This window comes from Vicugna pacos, chromosome 2, assembly GCF_048564905.1.
Source record: "Vicugna pacos chromosome 2, VicPac4, whole genome shotgun sequence".
Lineage (NCBI taxonomy): Eukaryota > Metazoa > Chordata > Mammalia > Artiodactyla > Camelidae > Vicugna > Vicugna pacos.
In genome coordinates, this window is record NC_132988.1 from 37,600,752 (window position 1) to 37,628,743 (window position 27,992).

Genomic DNA, 27,992 nt, shown 5'->3' on the forward strand with positions numbered 1-27,992 from the left:
TGGACCCAGGACCTCATGCATGCTAAGCATGTGCTCTACCTTCCCCCCTCCGAAAACATTACAGAATTTAAACCAAATGATAGTGTATAGAAAATTCCTCATGGATGCATTTAAAAATTGCTAAAATAATGCAATATGGCAATAAACCTAGATCTATTTTTTAGTGAGTAAATATCATTGAAGATACAAAGAAAAAAGAACAAGGAAATTGATAGAAATAATATCAGAACAACCTACATGTTGGAGGAATTTTGCTGTAAAGTTAGATAAAACAACATGTTTTCAGTATGACCCAGGCTACAGTATTTTCTAGATTCTATTTCAATACTGAAATAGATGAAGAACTACTCCTTTGGAAAGCCAATGAGGAAGAATACTGGAGGTAAGTTCTCAAAGTAAATAAATTCTTTAATTTAAAAAGAAATCAATATTTTACGGCAAAATGCAAATAAAAACACTGATGAAGTAGCTGCTTTAACAGGGATTAACAAGGAGAAGATTTTTGGGTAAGGTGGTGAAGATGCCTCACATAACATTCATTCAGTGCATTATTTGTAGGCAAGTTCATACAGCAAAATAAATTGAGGGTAGAAGAGCAAAAGTGCTGCAGGATATCATCAATATGATTACTTTTATAAAAACTCATATTTAAATGTATACTGAAATCTATAAAACATGTTGCAATGATACAGGAAGTGCAGGGAGCCATTCAGAACATGTGCGTTGGGCATCCCACTGGCCTCCGCCCTGGACATGCCTGGACCTGCCTGGACCTGCTGTATGACCTTAAGTTATTTACCTAACCTCTCTAAGGCTCAGTTTCCTTGTCTGTGAAAAAAAAAAAAAAAAAAGGATAGTTAGGGCCATTGTGAATGAAATAATTTATAAAGCACTTATTCGTACAGAAGTTTTTTTTCATGTTATGGTTATTTTGATGACTATGATGGGGAGGCTTTGAAGTATTTTAAGCAGTGGTATAACAGGTGATTTAGAAAAATCTCTCTGGCAGCCCTCTGTGGCATGAACCTGAGGAATGTGAAACCTGAAACAGGGAGACAGCTAAAGGCCGAGGTAGTTATCTAAGAGACAACTAGTGAGAGCCTGAGCTGAAGCAGCGGGAGTAGGCACACTAAGCAGGAAATGAAAAGAGAGCTATTGAGGAGGTAAAGTCAGTACCACCTCAATGTGTTGGCTTTATACCCCTTTAATATGTCTTGAACTACATGATTAAAAATTCTCAAACATGGTCCTAGTGCTAGAAACGTATTGCTTCAAAAATAAAGTAGCATGTCTTGTTTTTTAAGAAGATGTAGGAAATATTAAGAAAAAAATTTTAATCTATCTTTCAGAAGACAGAATTATGAAAGTTTATAGTCTGTTTCTATTTCCTAACTTCATTTCCTAAATTACTTGTTTCTATTTCATTTCCTAAATTACTTGTTCCAGAAATAAAAGTTTCAAATAAAATGATTTGACACTAATTTAAAAATTAGTGAAAATACATTTAATGTCAGAACAGAAGTAGGTTTGGTTTATGGACCGCAAAAATCTTTCCATCAGGGTCTGTTTAGATCCTTCTTTCCCTCTTAAACTGGCTGTTCAAACTAGAGTAGATCCAAAAGTATCGTGTGTAGGAGCTTAGAAGACAAATTTTGGAGCCAAACTAGGTAAACCTCAGCCTACCCATGTGATCTGGAAGTCACTTAATCACTTTTTGCCTTTGTAATGGGGATCTTAAATGGGGTAATCTCACAAGGTTCTCTCATTATATTTAAAAGGTGATTAAAGAAGTGCCCAAAACCCTATAAACATCAATATGAGTTTTTTTTAAATAAAATTATCTCCAGAAAGTGCTGTTAAAGGCAATAATATGTTTGGAGGAAAATGACACTCTGACCATTTATTATAGATTTCTTCTGGAAAAAAAAATCTGGGTCCTAAAAAGGTGAAATTCAAGCCAGGTATTCTTGAATTTTGATAAAAAGAAGGAGTATTTTCTAGGCAGAATCAGATAGAACATAAACGCATAGTTCTGTTCAGGAAAACTCATCCAATATATTATTTTATCAGGTCAGTACCTGATAAAATTGCTTCCAAATAAAAGTGGAAATGCTAGTCATGGGTGAGTAGGATTATAAAAACCAAAGACCAATGGATAGGAAAAGTATTTGTTATATAATCAAGTGACACAATCTTTCATTTATAATGTTTCAAACAGTAAATCCACCACATTTTTTAGTACTTTATCTGAAACATACCAGATTTATACAATAGTTAAGGAAAACTACATCCAGACCATAATAACACCAAACTCCATCTATATGGCCAATGATCTGCCACATGCCAAGGGAGTACACAAAGACCTTGAAGATACAGTTTGAGGAGACTCTGGCCATCTCTGCTTTTTAACAATAGGAAAAGAATGGCAAATAATTTAGAAAAATAAAGTGCCTAAGGTAATTCAGTACTACAAGTATGTTCTCATTGAGGTGGTCAAACGATGAAATATCCCCCAAAGAGCAAATGTTATTTCTGTTTCTCAGATGAGCTTCTAACTTCATGAAGTTGTTTACTCTTTCAGATCGTTTAATGAAGCTGATGCAGGAATTCTCCAATTCCTTTTACAAAAATCTCATGGCATTTGGTTTCATTACAAATCTGTCAGAATAGATACAATAAACATTTTGGAGTCCATGTATTTTTCAGGTTTATTTACAAGTAAACCAGGTCCCTTTCCAGTCTTGCCTCTCATTGCACATTAACCTAGAGATGAATTTCCTGTAATCTTTGTCCTCAGGCCCATTGAAAGAAATCATCATAAATGTTTTTAAGGATCAAATCTTAGATTGATGACATTCGATTTGATACGATTCTGTATCAAAGTCACTGCAGTTTTCAGCATTACTAAATGATAGCCTGTTCTCTTACCCTGGCTGATGCAGAGTGGTATGATGCCCTTGCTAGAGGGAGGGAATTAAGATTTGACTTTAGACAGTTTTATATAATTTTTCTGCAAATAAATTTCCTCAGGATCAATTTTTTTCATCTATAAACTAAGAGTAACAAACTTTGCTTACCCCACCGGTATCAAATGACATAACATATGTTAACAGACTTAGACAGTTGTAAGATATACATACATGAAGTATTTTTAGCTAAATATATAAATTAGCTTATATTCTTAAATTAGCTTATATTCTTCAACACATTAGCTAACAGAGGGCGGTAAATTATTTTGGAAGCTAATCTGTCTTTTAAAACCATTACCATGAAAAATATGCAAATCTTATCCAGTTAGATATAATGTGTATGTCCTAGTGAAATCACGTACTGACTTTTGGTATTTCCAATATGACTTTCTTTTTTAAAAATTGCCTTAGTTTAATAGCAAATAAAAAGTTGAGAGTACTCACTTCTAACTTGAGAGTTCTAGCCTCTAATGGCAAATGTTCAAGAAACACCTCTTTAGACTAACCGAAGGGTATGCATCTGCTTAATAGCAAAACACATCCCAGGTTATTAAAGTACTGATTCACATTCAGCAAAAGAAGAAAAGGAAGAAGGAGTAGTTTACATTTTTTTATTAAGTCCAAAGACAGATTTTCATTCATTCTATCTAGAAACAATAGCTCCAACATGATCATTGATGGAAATCATATGAGTTGGTGATAAGTTTTCCAGCTAACATACATTAGGTACATGTGATTGATAATATGAACTTGTGTGATGGAACTGACGTTTCTGAAAAGTGTCAATCATTCAGTTATAAATGTGAAACTGCTTTACTTCTTCCAGTAAGTGCTTTCAACTACAATAAAGCCAAATACCCTCCTTAATAATACTTTGGTCAGATCCCATGCATTTCTGGTGACTTTCAGCTATTAAAACAGTCTAGTCCGATTACAGCTTTGATCTAACGTCTGGCTGTAAGCTCTCTCCCTAAGCACTGTGGCTGGCTTGTGGCTCCAGGGCTCAGCACAGAGAGGAGAGTGTTATTTGCTCTTTACCTGCCTCCCTCCAGCTCCTCCCAGCCTGAAGGCAAGAAGGTAGACTGGAGAAGGAGGGGGAAGGTAGATCTATTTATTCGTAACTGAATGAGGTAGCATTTCTCTCTTTGTCGGTTGTTGTGCTTCTCTGATTAATGTTGAGTGGCCACACTGTCCTCTCTGCAGCTGGTGTCCAAATGCTGGGACAGTTGTGTCATTTCTTCTCGGAGCCCTGGAGGGCTTTGCCCTGCATAATTCCCTAACACAGGAAATAGGGCTCCTGTCCAACACTTCTCTATCCCTTCCAAGCCCCCAGTAGTTCTTTAAGCCAGCTTGCACTGCCAGCCTCTGGCTAATAGCTTGGCCTTTCTGGGTAGGCCAAGCAAGATGGCTCAAGTCCTGCCAATGACTTTCTGTGATAGTCATTCATCCACGGGAAATGCAAGGATCCTTGCCTTACCAAATGGGCAAGTTCCTATTCCATCTCTCTCTCTCTGCCTCTGTCTGTGTCTCTTTTTCTCTCCCCACCCTCTGCATCTTTCTCCAGTTTTATTCCCCCCACCTGCTTTTCTCCACCGCCCATTCCACTGTTCACTAGGCAGGCCAACTGCACTGACAAAGAAGACAGCCTACCAGGGATGTTCCTGGAACATTTCCTGGCACATGACAAGAGCTTGATAAATGCAAGCCACATATGGATTATGTCTAGATAATGACAAAGTTCATGCAGAGTCATAGTCATTATTTTATCTCCTTGTCTTTCAACAAACAGTGATTTGTCTTAAAACATGCAATTCCAAAATAAAAATTTTATATAACATGTGCTTAATAGATTTAGCTAGCATGCACAGACTTCTATAAGCATAACTGTTTTTAGAATTTCTAGAAAGTGCCTAAAAGTCAATTTTAAAAAATGAAGTGATCAGTCATATTTACTAATAAAGATGTTCCTAGCTTTCTGTATAGTAAGAAGTTTTATCCTGAAATATACATATTCAAACACATCAAAATCTTTCTTATTTTTCCCTTGAGAAATAGCTACGTTTCTTGAATTATTTTATTTGAAACATTTTAGAAAGCTCACTGATGGCACTAAGGGATAAGAATTATGTTATGCTTTGCCTAAACACATTTTTATTCAAACGTTTAAAGAGAGGATATACAATAATAGATCAAACTCATTAAATCCATCTATGCCTCATAAAGTGAAGGATTGTAATTTGTCATTTCAGTTTTAATAAAGTTGTTTGAAACTCTGAATTCACTGTAATAAGTACCATACTGGTCTATATTTTTAAAGAAAGCTTACATTTCTAAGCATTAAAACTTGTAAAGGATAAATAGTCTGAACATTTTTTTGTTTATTATTTTCAAAATGCAAGTTATTTCTGAATTGTTCATAAGATTTGTTTGCAAAACAAAAATTTCCCCCCATTTCTTTATGTGGAGATTTTCCAAAGTGATTTTCCAAGAGTACGTCCAGAGAAATAGCCATTTAAGTACATGTTTCAAAAAAAGAAGTTTTATAAAGTAAAAGTGCTAACATGCTTTTATAAAAACATCTGCAAACACACAGTGAGGTTTTATGTTGTAATTATGTCCAGATAAATTTGTTTCTATGGATGATCTCTTGGAAATATACCTTGCAGAATGCTCTTATGACCCTGTATTAGAAATGTTTGTTTCCAATCACATGTATTTACAACATAAAACCAGGATTATGTTACTGATTATTTGGGCCTTTAAAAAAATTCAGTGTATCTTGAAAACAAATGAATTTTATGGCCTTGAGCTTCAATGCCAATGAAAATTTTTATTATTAATATTTCTGTTAGTGATCTTGAAAAGTTGGGGCTTTCCTACTGTTCAGCCAGCCAGTCAAATACTAAAAACTTTTAAACATCTTTCAAAAATGACTAAACATATCACTGGAATGATATTTACTAGGAATTAGAAAGCTGTTAAATTTCTGATCATTCTTAATAATAGTAGACTAGTTTTTTTTTTGCTACTTCAGCTTGTTAAACTACCCTTTTATACAGAATTATTGAAAATCTAAACACTAGATATTTACAAGCCAAAACTTGTTATCTATAGAACTGCTCTGTAACATACCCATTTTAAGGGGAATGATTTTAAGCACTGTCTGAAGTTTTGTTTGAAAATATTTTCTTTAATTCCCAAATTATTCTTCTGTGTGCTCTTCAAAAGTGTGAGCATTTTGTTTGCCAGCAACTATCCCCTACCCAGCCTTTCTGTCTCTTGCCTCTACATCCTCCTACTTGGAGGTAACTTGGCTCTAATAAGTTTCACCAATCATTGGAAGAGGAGAACGTCTATGCCAAGCAATATACACTTCACCTGGAACCCAATAAGAGACCAGTACTAGAACTGAGTTGACTTAATGTTTTAAATGAAAAACAGTGATCCCAGTGAAGCCACGGCCTTGACAACATAAGAAAGTGACAAGCACTTTGTTCCAAGGGTTTTCTAGAATAAATAATGTGAATATAAGAAATTAAATATAGTGTTTTAATTAAGGAAAAACTAGACCAAGAAAAGTGGGCATTGCCATAGTAATTTAGAAATTACATCTTCTTTAGAAGGCTCTCTAGTCACTTTTTACACATAGAAAAAAACTATACACTATCATCTCTCTCTCTTTTACACACACAGTAATTAAGGAAAACATCCAGATGCTTTCATAATGATATTTTAAAATCAATAACTTTAACTATCATATCAAACTAAAAAATTAAAGCAAACATCCTGAAGCTTTAATATAATTCTCTTTTTAAAACTAAAAATATATTTCCTAGGTATTTGAGGATTTGGGGGAGAGCAGAACTGAATTTTCTGACCTTCATACAGACTAATAGCTTCTCTGAATCCTGGTAATAGAGATGCTATCCGCAGAGAAACGCCTGCAAAGCCCCCTTCACTAGCAATTTGCTTCAATTCTTCAAAAAATCGCCACACAGTGGTTCCACTTTGAAATAAGCACGTCAAGAACTCAGGAGAACCCACTACCCATTCTAAAGATCTGGCTGTGAAAGAGCCACCAGGAATCATACCTTCTAGCCACTTCTATCCCTACATTTTAACTGGTAGGCAAGTGGTTTAAAACTGTACACTAGTAGGGCTGTAGAAAACTAAGCAACACAGAACCTCAGCAATAGTAAAGTCTAGTTTCCTCCACACTTCCTCCTTTCCCACCCTACTCAAAATCTTTGTCTCTCTTTCCCTTCTACACACACACACATCCGCCTAGGTGAGTCAGAAAGGGTGACTTGTCTCAGGCCCGGCCGCAGGATAGATCAGAGCTGTAATTAGAACCCAAATCTCAGGAATGGGAGCCAGCCAACTGCTTTCCTAGACCCAGCAAAAATCCACTTAGTCTCATGAATCTACATATGCTGAATTACGCATTAATATTTTGTCTGATGTTGCCTGCCATTGACTCCTAAAGAAGCACAGTGAAACCTACCACCTTTCTGTACCCTTTAATCACTCTGCCAGTTCCAAGCCGAAGTCCCAAGGCAAATTACTTAACCTCTCTAGGTTCTTTCCTCATCTAAAATTAGCAGGTTGAACTGGGGATCTCTGAGCAGCTTTCTGGTTCTAAAAATTTCTGCTTTTCATCTCCCATTTTATGCTTCATCTTTGATGTTTGAAATTTTCACTAGGTGGCAGGATTCCACCATCGCATTATGAAAGAATTTTCCGATGGAAACCTGCAAGCAGAAAATTTCAAAGAAATTCCTTTCTTCACAGTGAACATTTTTTAAAAAACAAATAAAAAAGCCCAAGGAAAAGAAGAATAACTACAAAGGCCCGTGGTCCATATACTTCCTAAAGATCTAGAACTATTTTTAACATTAAGTATAAAGTGAAAATTTAATCAAACATGTTCTTTCATGTAGTACTCCAATTTAGTATTAAAATCAGATAAAAGTCTGCTTATTTTCATGCATTTAAAATTGTGTTTTAACTGAATCACAATTAGACCATATCAGATCCCCTCAAGCAAACCAGTAAGCATTCTGAACTAAAAACAGCAATCTAAGAGAATCAAAAACATCTAAAATACTTTAAATCACTAATAGATGCATTTCAAAGTTACCTCTAAGTTACTTAACAACATATTCCCAGTGTCTTTGAGTTTTTATTTTGAGGATTTAACAAGAAGAATACACATGATGGAACAGAGTACTTGGATTTTTGCATTTATTTGCCAAAACCTTAAAAGAATATTCTTCAAATAGATTTTATGACATCTTCATCACATTTTAAAAATTACTGCCCCAATTTTGCCTTCTCATGAACGCTCTATTATAATAAATGTCATTACCAACCCTTCATAAGAGTCCTCAAAATAGCCAAGCCAATTGGTTATGCTGAACTGAGCATTTCTCCCCTGCTAGAGCCAAGCAAAGGGACGTGAAACAATAACGTAGCTGTATATTCTAATATTGCCTAGAAGAAACGTTCCCAAGTGTCTTGCTGGTTGTCGGAGAAGCTGATTAACTAGGCTTTTCTTCAGCTGATAAATATAGCGCTCTTTTTTCCCCTATTAATTGCTGGTTAATTACATAATGCTGTATGTTACTCTCCAGAGTTTCTTTGGGGAAAAAACAAACGAACAAAAACACCTAGAAAAATTCTATGTCCGCTCCAAAATCAAACTTATATACGGACTTCTGCATTAGAACCTGAAAAAACCAACAACAGGTTGCTTTCATGCCTTCCTTCCCAGCCCAGATCGGTGATAACATCTCTTCGGTCGTCCTACCTTAGCAACTTGTAAGGGCTGCTGCTGCTCCTTGCCACCTTGCAGTCTGAACCCCCAGGGCGCCCCTCCGGTCATGGAGATGCAGATAAAATCCCCCGTGCCCATTTTCTTCTTTTAATTGGGTAGCATGAAGAGCTTGAAAAGACAGATGAAGCCTGGGTGCGGCTGAGGATGTGCACTCAGCCTCAGGCTCCCGCCAAGAAGGCAGGACTGGGGCGCGCGGAACCTCCGCTGGAGCCGCCGCCGCCGCCGCCGCCCCGGCCGCCGCCGCGAATTTGCTCCGCTAATAGGATCATTCCACAAGGCGGCAGAGGCGCTAGAGGCGTGGAGGACACAGCCCACTCTTGCGTCACGCTCCTTTGCTCAGCCCACCTTCAGGGAATGGAAAGAGCCTCACACATAGGAGAATGTCCCCCGTTTGGGGCAAGATGGGGGCGGGGGAGAAAACCAAAGTTCTCTAGCTCAAACTGATTAAATCCCAGCACTTGAAGGAAAGTATGATAGGAAAACTTCCATTTAATAATTCTATAAATAGTAGAGGACACATGAAGGTTTTAACCTCCAGGTCACGAGTGACATCCTAAAACAAAAGCTCTGAGAACTCAACTACTAGAGGATTAGATTCTCTAAAATGATTGTTTTGAGAATTACCACATTGATGATCGAAACAGACAAAAGGGAGTTAAAGTGGGTTAAATTATTGTTTTCCCAAGCTTTCACTGACTGCAGCCTGCAGAACTAACCCCATAAGAAGAGGAAATAAAAGAAAGCAAAACATTTATTTAAAAAAAAACCTTTGTCCTCTGAAAAGTGCTTTTCTGAACTGGTGTGTGTATATAATCAGAAGAAGGAGGAGAAGAGAGACAGACAGACACAGAGAGGGAGAGCAGCTTTTCCCCTGGAAACTGCATTTTTATAACTAAATCTGTTGCATGGTTTGGAGTACTTTAAATTTAAATAAGTATTTCATTTTCTTCCTTCCTTAGCAGAAGGAAACTTTTTAAACCTGCACAATCAGCCAACTGCATACGATGTCACTAATGTTTCTTATTTTTATAGTCTCTCATCATGTGTTCTGAGTCTGGGTGGTCCAATATAAATGTTGATTTTACATGTGGTCCAAAATACTTCAGTGTTTTAAATATGAATACAGCCTATCAAAAATTGTACAATGGAACATTTTTATTTTCCCATAATTCTTTTATTTTCCATGACATTCATCCACATAAAAACACACTAAATAAAGAAGAGCCTGGGAAAGTTAGTTCATGTTACATGTGGCACCAGACCAGTGACTTCCAAACCCTCTGCTTGTTTCAGTACTAGGAGGCGTTACACAGTGAACATTTACACAGCCCTGCTCCAAGAACCCAAAAGTGTCCATTTATTTGTGCCTCATCACTGGAGTACGGATGGACCATGTAATCAGAGACTGCTGCATGGGAAGAGACCCTCTGAAGGCCATGAGAACCAGACTCTCATTCCAAGTTTGATTCTCTTCAGAAAGGTGAATTGACTTTACCAAAAATCTTTCTTTTAAAAAAAGAATTTTTCAAGTGACGTCCTAAAATATGAACTCTGAGAGCAAAAGAAAAAGAAGACTTTTTACATTCGTTCTTTGTGCTTTCTCCTGTCTCTGCTCCTCACCCACTCCTGTCTAGCTTCTGTCCCTTAAACAGGAAAAGCTCTCAGCAAGGTCACTTATCACATCCTTGCTTTTGTGTAGCACTTGTCTCATGGACCATGTCCTCCTTATATTATGTTTTCCCTTAGGCTTCCAGGACACAACGTGCACTTGGCCGTCCTCTTGCCTCTCTAACCACTCCTCTCTTGCCTTTGGCAGTCCTTGGCCTCTACTCATCCATTAAGTGTTGGTGTTCTGTGCCAGGGCTATGTCCTGGTCCTCTTCTTTTCTTACTTCACACCCTTTCTGTGGGTTCTCTCATTCACCCCACAGAATTTAACCTTCCCCCTCAATCCCAGATCCCTTTCCTTAACTCCAAGCCAATATATCCAACTGCCTATTAAACCTCATTTTATGTGAATATATCACAGAATTCTACAAGTCAATATATTCAAAATCAAGTTTATTATTATTATTTGGGGATTCTCCTCCTCCTACGTTCTCCATCTCAGGGTAATTGACTAACCCATTACCATTTTCTTATGCTTGATCCTCTTCAACCCTGACTCAAATGTAAAGGTGATACTAGAGGCTGGAACTGGAGCAGCCATACTGTGACCATGAGGTAAAGACAAGGATAACAACAAAGACTCCATCCTGACTGAATTACTGCCAATAGCTGCCCACCTCCAATCTTCTTACTGTGCAAGAAAAATAACCCATTTTGTTTAAACTGCTATGGGTACAGCTTATGATGGAAGCCAGCACATTTCTAACTGCTATACTCAATGAATGGCTCCTTCATCCAGTTCCCCAAGACAGAGAACCAGGAACTAACATATTGCTATAATTTAATGAAGATTTATTTGGTGTCAGGAACTTGACATATAATATTTTATTTATTTATACATTTATCCTCAAAGCTATGATAGGTAGTTATTAGTGTCTCTCTTTTTCTGGTAATTAATTCAATCTTAGGTCCTAGGTGGTAGAGTCAGGATTTGAACCTTTGCCTACCTGAATTCAAAATATCTCTTCTAATCATTGCTATCCTATCTCCAGGCCTTACGTATTTTCTTAAACTTATCTTATGCATCCAATTACTTATTTAGACCTATGCTCCAACTTCTAAATAGATTGCAAATTTACCCCTTCATCCCATTTTCACTGGTATGATTACTTCTGTGTCTGGGCTAGACTTCAACAACCTCTTAACTAGCTTCTCTGTCCCAGCCTTATTTCCACCCTCAATTCGTTTTTCGCTCTATAGCCAGGGTGAAATTTCTGAAATGCAATATCTACCCTATTTTCCCTCCATTTAAAGTCTTTAAGTTTTCTCAGAAAAATCAAAGTTTCTTTACATATATAACACTTTCTGCCTCCCACTCCTCACTTCTCCCACCTCATCTCTAACCTTGAATTTTATGATTCAGACACACAGAACTACTTTTAGTTTCTCTAACTTGCTTTGTTTTCCCATCTGCTAAGGCATTCTTCCAAGCTGTCTAGTTCTCACCCACACATAGATCACCTGATAATTGCTACTCAATTTTTGGCCTCAGATTGGATAGCATGTTTTCCAGGAAGCTTTGTCTAACTCTCTTCCTCAGTGTTCAGATTAGGTGCTCCTTCTGTGTCCTGTATTTTTCCCTCTCATCCCAATGGTCCCTTAAAATGAATCCTTCACTCTGTGAGATTAGGGGTAATTTCTGATTTTTTCAGAGTTGTATCCCCAAGTCTAATATAGTTCCTGACACCTAATTGGTGCTCAATTAATATGAGTAGAACAGAAAAAATAGATAAGATTTCCCAGAATAAAGGCAGAGAAAAGAAAGGCAAAAAATTCTCATTTCTTTTCTTTCTATTTCATTTGACTTGGAAAAACCTGAAACAGAGCAAAAAAAACTCTTAATTACACCACTTAGAGACCACGTGAAGTAGGTGTGACTGCCTCCCTAACATTTTGCCTCTTCCCCCTTAGTAGCTACTGGGTGGGGACAATTGATCCTACCACCCCAGCAGCATGGATGAGCTAAAGCAATCAGGGTAACCATTCATCCTTAACACACAGAGATTAGTTCAGGAATGGGTACAAACCTAAGCCTGAATTAAGGACATTTCCTTAGCCCCAGTAATTAATTCATAGATGGTCTAACCACAGGGAAGCTCAAGACTTTTCCAGGTAGCTGTCAGGGCAACATCCTCTCCACCCCACCCCTCGTGGACATTGACAGCAAACAATGGAGGAAGCCAGTGTGAGGATGAAACCATCACAAGGTTGTGGTGGCAGAGAGTCTTCCATGGGTCTCTAGCACTCTGTATAACTTTCTAGGTGTGTCAGAATTCAAGGTCTTAATCCTTCTTTTCCTAAGCTATTTCTCAGGGTTTTGTTTGCAGAAAGTAACCTTGAGAAATGCGGTAAATTTCTCAATCTGGGAGAAAGAGCAAGTTTGCTAGCTGATTGTTAGACAAAAACAAAATAAAAGCAATGGATTCACTAACTCTAGTGATCCTTAGCTGTTAGATGCAAACCAAAACTGTGTGTGTAACATCCACCTGGGTCATATCATGTCAACCCTGTGGAGTTTGAGGCAAGATGAACTGTTGTAAACATCCTGGTGGTCACAATGCTTGTTTTTCCAAGTAATAAAGCTTGTTGTCTCTACTCAAGATAGTCTCACATCTGCTTTCAGCATCCATGAAACAGTAACAGCGTAACTTAGTAGCTTGCAAGGGGGGTGAAATCAAATCCCAGATCCAATGGGGTGAACCTAAGACACTAGTAGGGGAATAGAATCAGAGCCCTGGTGAAACAACACACAAGCCTGTTTTTTATTTTATTTAAGATTTAAGGATCAAGTCAAGAGAAAAAAAATTAAGAGAAAAAAGTGACTTAAGTGGTTTTAAAAATGATCTTTTTAGACTAACTCTAACTCTATGCTACTTAAATCGTTTCACACTATCAGATGTGGTTTTATACTACCATTCATTCATTCATTCATTTGATTTTTCATTCAGCAAAAAATATTTACACCATCTCTCCCAATTTTGACAGCAAGGTAAGATCTCTGAGCCTAACGTGAACTGGGAAAGCATATTATGAAGCAAAAATGTTCCACTAGGAATAGCTTACTCTACAATAATTTCACATTAGCTATCCATGCCCACCTCCTGCTTCTTTTTTATTTTTCTAATTTTTCACTCAAAAATATCATTACTTTCCATTTTGAGCTAATGTCTGTGATCGCTTTCTAATTATTCAAAGCTCTAGAAGTTATTCTTCGTTATGAATAACATAGTAAAATACTATTTTGGAGAAAAATAAAGCATCACAGCAAAAGGAATGAACATTTCTTTTTGTTTCTGATCACAATTCCAATGTGTACCTGTGGAGGGGGGCCCCCCATACCACCAACAAGCAATTCTCAGGACACCAGCAGGGTGTCCAAGAGTTCAACTAAATTCTGACACTATCTACAAGGAGGTAAGGGCTCAGGCCCACATGACCGCCCCCCACCCCCATTCACACACACTGCAGACATCAGTTGCAGGCCCAGCTTATCATTTGTGCTTCTGACAAACTGACTATAGATCAGAGGTTCCAAAGACTCCACTCCTTGGGGTTGATTAATTTGCTATAGCAGCTTGCAGAACTCAGGGAAACACTTGTTTACATTTACCAGTTTATTAAAGGATGTAATAAAGAATACAGATAAACATTCAGGTGGAAGAGAAGGGTAGGACAAGGTATTGGGACGGAGCATGGGACTCTCGTGGCCTTGTCCAGGGCACCACTCTCCCAGCACCCCCATGCGCTCACCAACTCAGGCGTTCTCTGAACTCTGTCTTTTGGGGATTTTATGGAGGCTTCATCACATAGACATGATCAATCATTAACTCCATTTTCAGCCCTTCTCCCTTCTCAAGAGAATGGAGGGGCGTGGCTGAAAATCCCAAGCTTCTAATCATGGTTCTGTCTCGCCAGTGACTAGCCCTCATTCAGGAGCCATCCAGGAACTCACCCACAGTTGCCTCATTAGAACAAAGGCATGCCTACCATCCAGGAAATTACAAGGGTTTCAGGAGCTCTGTGTGAGGAACAGAGGTCAAATACCAATATCAGAACTAGTGTTCTTATCACTTAGGAAATTACAAAGGTTTTAGGAGCTCTGTGTCAAGAATGGGGGGCAAAGACTAATACATATGTTCTGTTATCTCACAACATTATTGTACAACATTATTGTAAAATTATGTGAAATTTAGAATGACCAAAACTGGAAAAATGCACCATAATTTCAATATCTAAACCAAACTTACATTTTCTTTACTTTTGGGCCACCAAAACTTGATGCTTATTAAAAGGCCTTAAAAAAAAGTAGCAGGCATCTTACAACATTAGCTAATCCATTTATGTGAGTTAAATTCCAACAAATCACCAGATGAAGCCACATGGATTAAAGTCCTTGTAGGACAAGTATATATTAAAAGTTTCATTTTCAAAAAGCATACTTTATAAAAGTGGCGTGTGTGCATGTGTGTGTGCATTTTAGGACAATGAAGATGGAGTTAAATAAACTTATTAGAAAAAAAATAGTTTTAGGCATCTGATTTTTCCAAAACATTGGAGGTCGTTTGTCTGTAATGTCAAGGAATGAAATACAATGTTATGACTCATGATGTCTACTAACTATATATCATTTTGCTGGTTATGTTTTTGCTGATAAATATTCCCTTTTTTTTGTATTTCAGATAGTACTGAAACAGCAGAAAAAGTAAAGACAATTTTTAAGAAAAAATGTAAGGTAATGTCAATGAATTATCAAAGATGAGATCTCCATGATATCTTCTGTATCTTTATTGCTGTCATTGGCGGGACAGGGGGGTGAATAGGTTTATTTATGTATTTATTTTAATGGAGGGACTGGGAATTGAACCCAAAGATAACAGACCTTTTTTCTAGGTGTTAAAAAATACATCTACAGATGATCGATTTGACGGTAAACATTTGTGAACTCATATCTAACAGTTATGCAACTCTCTGACTATTGGAGAATCACTAATGCATCATCTGCTGGCCTCGCTAGGGCCTGCTGCCACTCGAGTATTTGTGTTGTTTCCTGGAATGCATGTGCATGAAATGCCATGTGAGCAGGTGGTGTGGGGGCTCTGCGGCATTCCAGTGCAGGCGACAAGAAGCCCTGTGAAAGAAGACACCCTCAGGCCCTCCTAAAAGCATTTTCCCTGCTCATTTACGTGCCCGTTCTTGCTTTGAGGCTGAATGTGGTTTGGGGAGAAACCAACTCTGTTATGAGTGCTGGTGATTGCAGGGCCTTGCAGAGCTAAGGAGATGCACACTAGCAACTCCGACTTTTTCTCAAAGCCCAGAGTTGCTGCTTTGCCCAGCCTTACTGCATGAGGGAGGATATTTATTTGCTAAGCCTCCATTACAAAGGACCACAGACTGGGTGACTTCAAGAACAGAAATTTATTTTCTCACATTTCAGGAGGCCAGAAATCTGAGATCAAGGTGTCAGCAGAGTCTTTTGAGGCCTGTCCCCTTGACTTGTAGATGGCTGTCTTCTCCAAGTATCTTCACATAGTCTTCTCTCGGTACCTGTCTGTATCTTAATCTCCCCTTCTTATAAGGACTCCAGTCATACTGGATTAGAGCCCACCCTAATGACCTCATTTTAACTTAGTTAACCCCTATAGCCCCTATTTCCAAAATTCTAAGATACTGGTGGGTAGGGCTTCAGTGCATGAATTTGAGGGGATAAAATTTAGCCCCTAACAGAGAGGCATAGCATACAGACAGCCAAACTGCAAGTTAGTTTCCTTTTCCAATACACAAGAATTTATAGAGTACGTGACAGGATAATTTTTGAGATTTTGATAGTTGTGTTTGCTCTTAAGATTTCTCCTTTCTTCTTATTTCAAGAAAGTAGTCAGACCTTTACAATTTCCTTAACTGGAGGATTTTGCTGAGCAGAAACAGAAGGTGGTAACAGCGATTCACAGTCTTGTAAGGTCTAAGTGCCATAAAATTATTTTGCAAGGTATCCCAGAGCAGCGCCCTTGAGAAAAGCAGGGGAGGCTGTTAGTCCTGCCTGGGAGGGTCTAGTGGTCTGTGGGCCTCTCGAGGAGTGCAGACTGCCATGCTGCTGTCAGGGAAAGAAGGGCAAGGCCTCAGAGAGAAACAGCTGCAGGGTCTTTTAAAGGTAGATGTGGCAGGAGCCGGGGGGGGGTGGTGAGGGGGTATGTCTCAGTGCTAGAGCACATGCTTAGCATGCACGAAGTCCTGGGTTCAATCCCCAGTTCCTCCATGACGAAAATGAAGAAATTTTTTTTTAAAAAAGAATGAAATGAAAGGTTTAGCTGCTGGACACCACTAGCAGGGCTCCTTCTCACATGCGTGTTACAGAAGCTGCAGTTGGGGCCTGTCTGCTGGTCAAGACCATGGACGGTCCCGTGACTGATGACCTGATCCTCTATTGCAAACCCCTGGAAGGAAGGGACCCTAACCATACCCGAGACTGGCTTTCTGCCAGCCCAGTGAAATGGGAGACTAGAGTTGAAATAACTTGATTACAATGATAAAACCATATTCATAGCTAATTAAAGATACTTATGCACTTTTGAGCTGATAGTTCATTCATTCATTCAAAAATCATTGGAATGAATGTGTGCCAGATGCTCTTCTAGGTTCAGATGGTGTAGCTATAAGAATCTCGGGCAAAATTCCTCTCTCTTGGAACCTACATTTTACTGGAAAAGCCAAACAATAAATAAGTAAACAAGAGAGCTTCAGAGAGAAAGGAGAGCTAAAAAGAGAGAGGAACATGGTGACATGGCAGAGTAATGGGAGTGATACCCATGGGAGATCAGAAAAGGCCTCCCTGAGCTGAGACACAAATGATAAGGAGACGGTTATTTGAAAGGCAGGAAGAATGAAAAGAAGGGCAAAAATAGGCCTTATCAATACAAAAACGAGATGGAGATTAGTGTAGCTGAAGTGTAGTGATGTGAACCCATTCCTGGAGAATCTTATATGAAGTTAAAGAAGCAGAAGCTCAAGACCCACCCTTCCAAGATCCCTTCCAAGGCCCCAGAAGGAACACCAACAACGTGTTCACATGTTCATATGCCTTTGTAAAATCTGCCAAAGTAATATACTTGAACTGAATTTGGCGAGGATTGTTGTCTTTTTTCACTCCAACTTCCCATCCAAGTGGTGGTGGAGTACCCATGGGCATTTTTGGAATCCAGCTAAAGGGAAGATGAGCTGAAGATTTGTTCCTCTTGGTTTTGATGGGATATGTTTATGTAGTTCTCAGTTACATTCATGTCAAGTTATTGCCAGCTGCGCCAGCCTAGGAATGAACAGCTCCCAGGCATACTCCCACCATTTGTTGTGCCGATTCGCCTGGTGTGGAAACACTGAAGGGCAGGGTCAGAGATCTTGTAACATCGACCCATTCTAAGATGCTGCCACTGTAAGTAGTTGGGCTGAAATGTACAGCACCACAAACTAGTCTATGGAAACTTTTTCAATAGCTAAACATAAAAATCTCCAGTGAAGAATTTGTTTCTTATTGATGCCTAGTCAAATTCAAAGGTGTTAGGAATTTGTTAGATAATGCAACACAAACAGTTATAAATGCACCATGTATTTTTTTTTACTATTACATATGAAAAGTAGAATTTATCAGAATTTCTAAGTTTATGGGCATAAACCTAGAGCCATGTTACCGTGCTTACATGAAAAGTCTCATATAGTATGCAACCCAGTTATCACTCATAAAAACTAACATCAATTAACCATGCCAGAGGCTAATGGAAAAAATGATATTACAAAGTTATTGTCATATAAACAAGAAATCACAGAGAATTCAACCAAAAATGTAGGGGGGAAAGGTGATTCAGTTAAATAATAAAATATCGTTATTTATCTGGATTTTACAGTGTTTGTAGTAGTTATCAGCTAATTTGTGTGGGGTTTTTTTCATAGATAATACTAATACTTTTTGGAGTTTCATAATTTAGTTATCTCTCCTCTGATCTTTTCATTTTTCATCAATCTTTTTACCCCCTCTCTAACTTCATAGCATCACAAGGTAAATTAAAATGTCTGCTTAGCCCTTAGGCTTCTGGAAGGTAATAAAATTTAAAATAGACTTAACATTTACAGTGACAAAATATCTAAAGTTGCAAGAGTAGTATTAAAAATGCCTAGTAAATAAAATAAATAATGCTGATGAGATTCTTGAGTGAAGCCTTATATTGAAGAACCAAATTTTAGATAATTTTAGGTAATCTCTTAAGTTGGGAATCACTTTTAACCTATGAAGCAGAAATTTAATTCAAATTCCTGCATTTGTTGCACCAAAGTGATGCTTTCCAGACTAAACCATACTGTGCTGTTAACCTGTCACGAGTTTGCTATCTACCCTGCCTTTAAAAGCTGCTTTAACTCATTTACTTAACAAATGCTTACTATTTCTAATGCTATTATTTATTATTTCAAATGTTCTAAGCATGAGGGATATGGAAATTAACAAGTCAGATGAGGCACGTGCTTTCTAGAAACTCATATCTTAGTCGGCAAGAGAGAAAACAAAGACAAATAATCCTGTGTTTTGTCCGATAGTGATAAGCACAATGAAGAAAAATAAAGCTATCAGTGTGACGTAGGGAGAGACTGGCTACTTCAGGGGAAGCTTTCTGCTGTGAGGAGGTGATATTTGAACAGAGACCTATCCCGTGTCATTGCAGTAGTGGTGACTGGCACTGCTTATTTGAATCATAAAAATATTTGACTGAGCAAGAAACCGTACTATACTTTCTTCAGAGGCAGCACAGGTGGTGGGGAGAGGCAGGAGCTGCGTGTGAAGTCAAACCCCAGCCCTGCTGCTACTTTCTGTACAGCCTTGGGTCCATCGTTCGTCTTTTCTGAACCTTGGTATTCTCCTCTTTGGAAGTTGCTCTGAGCAATAAATGAGATGTTTCCAAACACTTGTTTTTTAAACAAATTTTAAACAAGTGCCTGGCCCACAGTAACTGCTTAATAAATTTGTCCTTTCACCCTTCTCTTTGCTTTCTAAGACGATCCTTTCTGGATGGAAACACAGATGCCTTAGCTAAAAGTTTTTGGAAGGAGACAGCTTTTTATTGCAAGTCAGTGCAATGGACTTCCCACAAAAGTGGGGAATTTCCTGGGAAATTGCTAATTATTTGCAAGGCAGCTGGCAATAACTGAGCAGAGGGAGGGTAAAATGGCCATCACTGAGTTTGAGAGCAGGTGTTCAGCTGACCGGATTTCATTACACTTCATAGCCCTTTGGAATCAAGACAGGCCTGGATTTGTGTCCTGGTTCTGTCAACCACTAGCTGGTTACCTTGGCTTCCATGCCTCAGTTTCCTCCTACATGGAAAAGAAAAGGCTGCTGTGAAGCACTGATGATGCTGGTGATGCTCAGCACTGTGCTGGAGTCAGGAGGCACTCGGTTTATTTGGATGTTATTGTTATTAGTAGTGGTTTGTCACTTTTTTTAACTCAGGATGTTTTCCCATTCACAATCCTACCATGAAGTAGTAGAAACAGCATCATACCCTTTAACAGAACTGTGAAATGAGGTCCTGAGAGAGCATGGTTTCACCTGTCGTTTCATCCACGACTGGGATTGCATTTCAGTCCGAATTCCCCAGCATCTAGAATAGTGTCTGCAACTCACTAGGAGCTCAAAAATGTTCATTGATGGATCGACTATCCTGTCTCCCACTTTTTCCACTGGGCTTCACATCTGGATATAATGGAATTGCTAGACCAGACAGGGATTTGGGAGATTCTTTTTCTATCCTTCAAACAGGGGAATCCCCCTGGACTTCCAACATGGTGAGTGAACCAATTTCTACAGACCCTGGATTTTGAGTTTTCTGAAGATAATAGTAGCTGCTCAGTAAATGCACATGAAATGAAATTGCATAGAATCAAACTGAATTAAATGGAAACACAGTAAACGCAAACTTAAAACTAACATATTAAACCTGATTTGGACTTTATTTCAAGATTTCAACTTTTGTTGACCAACAAGTGGAGTGACAAGGAACAATGCTTTTTCCATCTTTCATAACTTTCTCTTTGAAATCTTGAAGTGGTTACAAAACCCCACCAAGTAAGTGTCATTTTCTAGACCCTCTGGGGAGAGGGAAACGTGACAGCCAGGTGAAGCAAATTGCCTGAGGTCACCCTGGCATCAGTGAAAGCGCAAGCCAGACTCAGAGCCCTCTTACCCCATCAGTGGTGCACAGAAAAAGCTCTATGGAGGACAGTTAGGCCGTTGCCCTGACAACGTATTCAGGGGGTTTCCCGCATTTTGTTTTCCAGCACTTCGGCAAACCTGGCCTGAAATATCTCTAGGGATAGCATTTCCTTCCACTTTCCTTCTTCCCAACTTGGGTAATGATGCCAGCATCCAAAAGCTTCAACTGCCAGGGGAAGTTTGTCCATCATTCCGAGTATAACTTCCAGATCTCTCTTCCTATTTCTGTTCTTCCTATTACTATATATTTCTTCGTTTTTTAGTGTTGATATTAGTATTGATTAGGATTATTGGGAATACAGCCATCATATGTAAAAAATTCCTTCTCTGCAAGAAGTTTAAATGCCATTGAAAACTTTTTTTTTACATTACAAAGTAGGTTTTTTAAACAATCAAAACATCGAAGTAATGTTTGAGCAAGTCATCTGTTCTGCAAGATATCTGTAGAATTTTAGGAAAATGTAAGAAAAGTTTTTGAAAGACATACATAAATAAACATGCATAAAAATTTGCACAGGTTGACAATTTTAAAATGTAACATTATGTTATCATTATAGGAAAATTTAATGCACACATGAGATATTTCAATACATTGTTTCTGATGTATCTCATTCAGGAGTGCATTTTTAATGAAATATAGTCATCTTACAATGTGTTGATTTCTAGTGTATAGCATAATATTTCAGTTATACATATATATTCCTTTTCATATTCTTTTTTACTATAGGGTATTACAAGATATTGAATATAGTTCCCTGTGCTATACAGTAGAACCTTGCTGTTTACCTATTTTATATATAGTATCTGCAAATCTTGAATTCCCAATTTATCCTTCCACCTACCCCCACCCCCCTGGTAACCATAAGTTCATGAATGCATTTTAAAAATCCAAGAATCACCTGAATTTAGATAATCAATTTGAAAAGCTGTAAAATCCAGACCAAGTGTGTTATATTTTTGGAGGAATAAAATATTTTAACAAGTGCACAATTAAAAAACACATACATGTGAAATCCAACAGAGCCACTGCACGGAAATGTCAAGAAAGATTATGTCTCTTAGTCTAACATTTTTTGTTAAGTAAGTAGTTTTTTAAGAGGTAGAAGAGGAGTGGATTAAGTCACTGTAACTTTTACTCCTATGAAGTACACACTCAAAGTTAAGCATGACAGAACCTGACTCGGAGGGAAATTTTCAGTTCAAAAAAAAAAAATCAGATAATGATCATTAAAACTGATTTCAATTCATTCTTTCCAGATCGTCTTATCCTGCCTTAGCAATAAATGAAATACAGATGTTGGAATAAGGCGAGATACTTTGTTTTAAGCCTAGTAAAGCAGAGGCATGCTTTCTAGTTAACCATTCATTTGAAAAACAAACCCTTTAGTTTCTTTACAAAATTATTTTGGCTAAGGAAACCCTAGGATGGAAATCGTTAAGGATTACCAGTAACCCTCAGGAGACAAGCAAATAAATAACAGATACTACCCAGGTACAGTGGCAACTCAGAATCATAAAATGACCCAGTTTCAGAATTTTAAATAACTTTTGTTCGAAGACTTATAAGATTTACAGTATGATAAATGTGCTTTTGCCACCGAATTAATGAAATTACAAACTTACACACATTAATATTCAAGATGCAAAATGAGTTCAAGATAACATCTGACTAATGATGTTCCTCATGAAAGATTAGCAGAACAAATCATTAAGAAGAACGATAACACGGATGGACCTAGTGATGATCATACCGAGTGAAGTAAGTCAAAGACAGATATCATATGATATCACTGATATGTGGAATCTATAAAAAAAATGACACAAATTCTATTTACAAACCAAAAACAGACTCACAAACAGGAAACAAACTATGGTTACCAAAGGGGAAGGGGTGGGGAGGGCTAAGTTAGGGGTTAGGGGTTAACAGACACACATGTTACTGTATATAAAGTAGATAAACAACAAGGACCTAATGTATATCACAGGGAACTATATTCAATTTCTTGTAATAACATATAATGGAAAAGAATCTGAAAAGAAAAAATATATATGTATGTATATGTATAACTGAATCACTTTGCTGTACACCTGAAACTGACATTGTAAATCAATTACATTTCAATAAATTTTTTTAATGATAAGATTTTGATGTGGAAGCATATAGGCAGCAGCTGTATTTGGTAGACAGGGTACATAACTTATTTTAGTCCAAGGACAACTAATCTCAACAACTTGGAACTAGTAAATAATTTCCTTTCTTTGAAGTATGAGTCCATTTGTGACATACAGTTATGCTAATTATCACTTGTGCCTATGAAAGGCAGGGAAGAAAAATGTAACTATTTCAAGGGTTGTCTACTTTTGAAAGAAATTCAGTGGAAGGCATTCTTATTATCAAATAATACATTATCAAACATACATGAAATATAAATGATTACATTCTTCAGATAAGTTTTGAAGAGTACACATGTAATGTAAATATGTGTAATGTAAAAAGATATATAAGGAATTCTATTAACAGAAAGATGAATGACCATCTTTAATAAATATACTTCTTTTAATCTGTAGGAATGACTAATTTGTCCTGATGCACTTATTCACTTTGCCCTAGTCTCCTTGGAACAAATAATACATTTTAATTGCAACATAGGTAGTGTAAGAGGAAGTCTGTGACTGAAAAAAGCTAAACTAATAGGTACAGCCAGGAATTGGGTCCATATTCTTAAAATTACACTCTTTGGCATTATTCTTTAACCAACCTTGCCATTTGACTTAAATGATACATAACAATGCAGACAACTACAGCAAAGTCTTTCATTGTCATTTGAAAGAAAATGACTGAGTTCAATATATATTTTTACATAATCTAAGAAAACTTGAACATACACTCATCCAGCCATAACATATTAGACCTAGAGATACAGCTTTCAGGGTGTCCAAGATCTAGAGCAGAGACCAGCAAACTATGGCCCAAGGGCCATAGATCTCTGACAGCCACTCTGCACTCTGAGTGCAGGAGCACCTGCAGACAATATGTAAATGATGGGGTGACTATGTTGTCATAAAACTGTATTCCCAAAATAGGCAAGAGCTGGATTTGGCCCATGGGCTGAATATTGTTGATGATTTGGTTAGAATAAATGAAAAAAAACAGAACTAAATCAAGGAATTTTTAAAAAGAGAGTTCTTTGGAATTGTGTCCTGAATGTTAGGGGATACCTTTCAACAGAACAAAATTCCCACAGAAAACTACTAGAAAAGCCAAATAAAATTTTTAAAAAAAAATCTATTGAAAGATTTCAGAAGTGCTGAACCTAACCTACCTAGTCCTAACTAGGATTAGGAACTGCCAAAATTTCAGAGAAGGGCAAGAAGCTGACAGTATAGCCTTTGCCCAAAGAGAGGACTGCTGCTGGGAGCAAAGCAATCAGCAGAGCCTTCATTGAGCTCATGGAGCTAGGGCAGTGGTTCTCAACCAAGGGTAATTTTCCTTGCAGGGGACATTTGACGATGTTTGGGGGCACTTTTGACTGTCATGATGTGGGTTAGGGGATGGTTTGCTATGGCATTTAGTGAGTAGAGGCCAGGATGCAGCTAAACACCCTACAATGCACAGGACGGCCCTCCATCCCCAACGAGAAATTATCTGGTCCAAAATGTCAATAGTACCTCAATTGTAAAATCCTGGACTACAGAAACAAAACGAAATTGGAAGCTTAGAATCTTAGACACACACGCGCGTGCACACACACACACCAAAGTGTATATTATTCTTATTTCTGGTTTGGTTCAGACATTTGCTAGGAATCATTTTGTTTAGATACTTACATTCTCAGGTGTGGAATTTTCCCGCCCCTATTAAATCCCATGCATAAAGTGTTCTGAACCATCTTCATTCACTCAGGTCCCAGTCCCACCTCAGCCACATTCATCCTCAGCAAAGCGCCTCATCACTTACCCTAACAATTTGATTAAAATCATCCTACCAATGCTTTGTCTACTGCCTTCCTGTCCACATATTTTTTTCTATAACTTCACTCATTCTTTTCCATCTTTAAGAAAGTATTTCTTTTTTTATCAAGAAAATGGCTTATCTCCTTTCTCCCATCCCCTTCTCCTTCAAAATCACTTTTTCTTTACCCTGCTATCTTTCTAGGTTATTCCCGATCCCTCTCCTTCTTTTTTAGCCAAAGTCATGGAAAGAGCAGTCAACATGAACTGTGTCCACTCCATTATAATCCAGAGACTGTTTCAGTGACTCTCTGCAAATGCCTTTTTAGTCAAATCTCAGCTGTAAAACCAATGGTCTTCCTTTAGTCACAATACTTACTGTTCAAGATCTCCTGTGTCCTCTTCTGACTCTAACTTTATTCCCCCTCTATCATCATTTTTTTGCCCCGTCACTATCCCACCCACTAAATATACCCCACAAGACTCTGTGTTCAGTATGCCAGTTATCACAGTACCTCTCAGCTTCAAATCCACCCTTCTACATTTTGTGGTGCTTAAGCTGGGACTCAGGCTGCGTTTCTGTTTTGCCAGCACCTCCTTATTAGGTCTGCCAATAGGGGGCGCTAGAGGGAGCCTACAAGGCCAGAGAAGAGAGAAGGGACTTGGCACCTACCTGTTTCCAGTTCCTATAGCAGGTTGTTCCAATAGCGGACTTTGATTCTACTCTGTAGCTACTCCCACCGTTGCAGAACCAGTCTCATGACTTCTTGCAGTTGCTACCTGCATGATGCCTTGGTGTTCTTACACACCTTTTCAGTTGTTTAATAACAGAGCCAGTAATACATAGAATGGACATTATTATAACCATCATCACCTTATTTATTCAACAGCAGAGTAATGTTACTTGCTTATATCTTAGAACATTTTGAGCTTACTTTTCCCCTGACTGACACGAAGGGTATATGGAATTTTGGCATTTATTTAGTATACTGATGTTAACCATGAGGAAAGATGTGGCCTCTAAGGTGTAACTCGCAGCCAAGTTCACCCTTCCATCATGCCTCCAAATAAGGCTTCCATTACTTGTTGTGGGATGCCAGAAATTATGGTAGGAGTGGAAGGGGGACCTAAAACTGGGAGAAGTTTGAAAAGTTGGATGATGGAGGGGGTTTCAGTGTCTTATACACAAACTTTGATGAAATGAGCACCTTTGGGCTAAACTAAGGACATACATAGCCTCTGTCTCAGGATGTAGTAGGCGGCGTTGATTAAACTGAAGATTTAGTCACTCAGGCTTATATATTTTTTATATCATACCTAAGGCCCTCAGGAACCATGATTATTCAAAGAAAGCTTCTAGGTGTGGTAACATCATAGGGGAATGTGTTCTGTGTTGAGTTGTGAGGTCACTGAGAAGGGAGTCAAGCCTGGAAGGCTCTGAGACAGGTGCCCTCTCACTGACTCAGATTTACACCTTTCATTTTGCATCTTCAGGCTTATATAGGGAAGAAGGCCTTGATAGAGAAAGGGATCTTTGGGCCTAGAAACAGGAAAGCTATGAACACACAAAACCTGCCACCAAAATAAAAGAGCATATTAGGAATCCTTTGAGTTTTAGGCCTCCCAGCCATATGGGGAAACTGAGGGGCAACATGTATTAAAATGTTATAAGGGGGCAAGGCGACATATGGGAAATCTCTGTACCTTCCTCTCAATTTTGCTATGAACATAAAACTGCTCAAAAAATAGCCTTTTTCAAAAATGTTATAAGGTTTTAAAAAAATTTGTAATTGTCTTAGCCCAACTATTTTTAATCAAGACTCTATCCCACAACGAATAATAGTAAAATCCTCAAAGGAGAAGTATCCACTGTGCTTGTTTTCAGGGCAGCAAGGCAGTGGGAGCTGGAGAGACTATATATATCCTCCTCATTATGTGTCTAGAATCAAAAGGCCAGCAAGCAACAGAAAAGATGCCAGCAGTGTTCAACAGAATGGTGAAGAGGGCTACTGCCCGTGGTTCCTGTGCAGCAGGGAAGAAATGAGAGCAAGGGAAGCCAGCCTAGCATCAAGAACTGACCCTGAGGGCTTCACAGCCAGGAAGCCCTGTGGTTTTCAACTATGTGGAAGTACAGATTCTAAAGAAAGCAAGAGAACTGTAAGTTATACAAGAAATCACCACCACTTCTTGATTCTTGCAATTTTATCTCACCACTATTTCTCCCCAAATTACTTTTATAAGTCAAGGTACCCAAAAAACCTCTCAAAAAAAAGCCCCTCACTTTTTTTAAAATGAATAGAAACACTCTAAATGTATTTTAGTTATGATATAATGATTAGTGTTATTCAAATAAATGGTTCTAGGAAAATCTACATGACTGTTAGTATGAAAGCATTCTACTCAACTGGAAATTAAAGACAAGCTTAAACTTTACAGTGGAATTCAGTGATTCTCTTTTAATTTATTTTCATCTTATATTGATCTGTGAAGAAATTAAAAATTTTAGCAATTTCACAGATTATTTAAAAGATTTGGTTAAAAACATCTATCCTGCTTCCGTGAACCGTATGCTTCTCTGTAATTCTGGTAAATCCAGAAATTTTTCCATTGAAGGTTTTCTACTGTCAAATGCAATCCAGTCTATTAACTTACTATGTCTTGGTTGGCCTTTGGGGTTATCGGGTATTTTTAAAAATTATTATGTAATATGCACACCCATCACAATCTATCGTGCCCTCAGTGTAATATGGGTACCATTTATGAAGAATTGGGTTGCTCTTTATGGTTGTTACTTATATTACTGCTACTAACAATTTCTTGAAATAAAGAATTTTCTCACATTTGGTATTTCTTTTACATTGCTTTTGCATTGATCATTATATCATAACTGAGCAGTACAAAAGAAATTACTCAGCACTTTTAATGTAGAAACTCCAAGAAGAAAGGCTTGTCTGTATTTTGTTCCTTTAATGTTTGAAAAAGAATGGGGGATGACAGGTTCTGCAAAAATTGTCCAAAGTTTAACATAATATAAATAGCTCAATTACACATTTATTAATAAATTATTTTGAAGCCAAGATTTTCTTTCACATTATAAAAATAAAAGCCTATATTTGGGGCTTATACCTATACAGAATAAATTTGTTGAAAAGTTTTTGTAGATTGTTTTTAAAAACAAAGCAAATTCACATCCTTTATTTAAAATGCCACATAGAACTTTTAAAAAGGAGGATGTCTGTTATTTCTATACAATCGAAGGCTCTGTGCACCTTCTTCATCACATTAAAAAGAGAACAAGAGGAAACACTATTTTTTCAGAA

The 27,992-nt window shown here is 37.8% G+C and overlaps 1 protein-coding gene and 1 long non-coding RNA gene across 3 annotated transcripts in view; one reads left to right on the forward strand and one right to left on the reverse strand.

The window, feature by feature from the left end:
- Nucleotides 1–9,066, reverse strand: part of SYNPO2 (synaptopodin 2) — a 156,786-nt gene extending 147,720 nt beyond the window's left edge. The window contains exon 1 of one of the 2 annotated variants that reach the window (XM_031691484.2): nucleotides 8,779–9,066. In XM_031691484.2, the coding sequence (XP_031547344.2) occupies nucleotides 8,779–8,883 (105 nt within the window). In that variant the 5' untranslated portion in view covers nucleotides 8,884–9,066. The remainder of the gene's footprint in view (nucleotides 1–8,778) is intronic. The other variant, XM_072938291.1, reaches the window with a different exon arrangement.
- Nucleotides 1–27,644, forward strand: part of LOC140685830 (uncharacterized) — a 31,410-nt gene extending 3,766 nt beyond the window's left edge. The window contains exons 3-6 of the long non-coding RNA XR_012059270.1: nucleotides 10,099–10,285; nucleotides 15,152–15,204; nucleotides 20,469–20,574; nucleotides 26,558–27,644. This is a non-coding gene — a long non-coding RNA (uncharacterized lncRNA). The remainder of the gene's footprint in view (nucleotides 1–10,098; nucleotides 10,286–15,151; nucleotides 15,205–20,468; nucleotides 20,575–26,557) is intronic.
- Nucleotides 27,645–27,992: the final 348 nt, after the last annotated feature.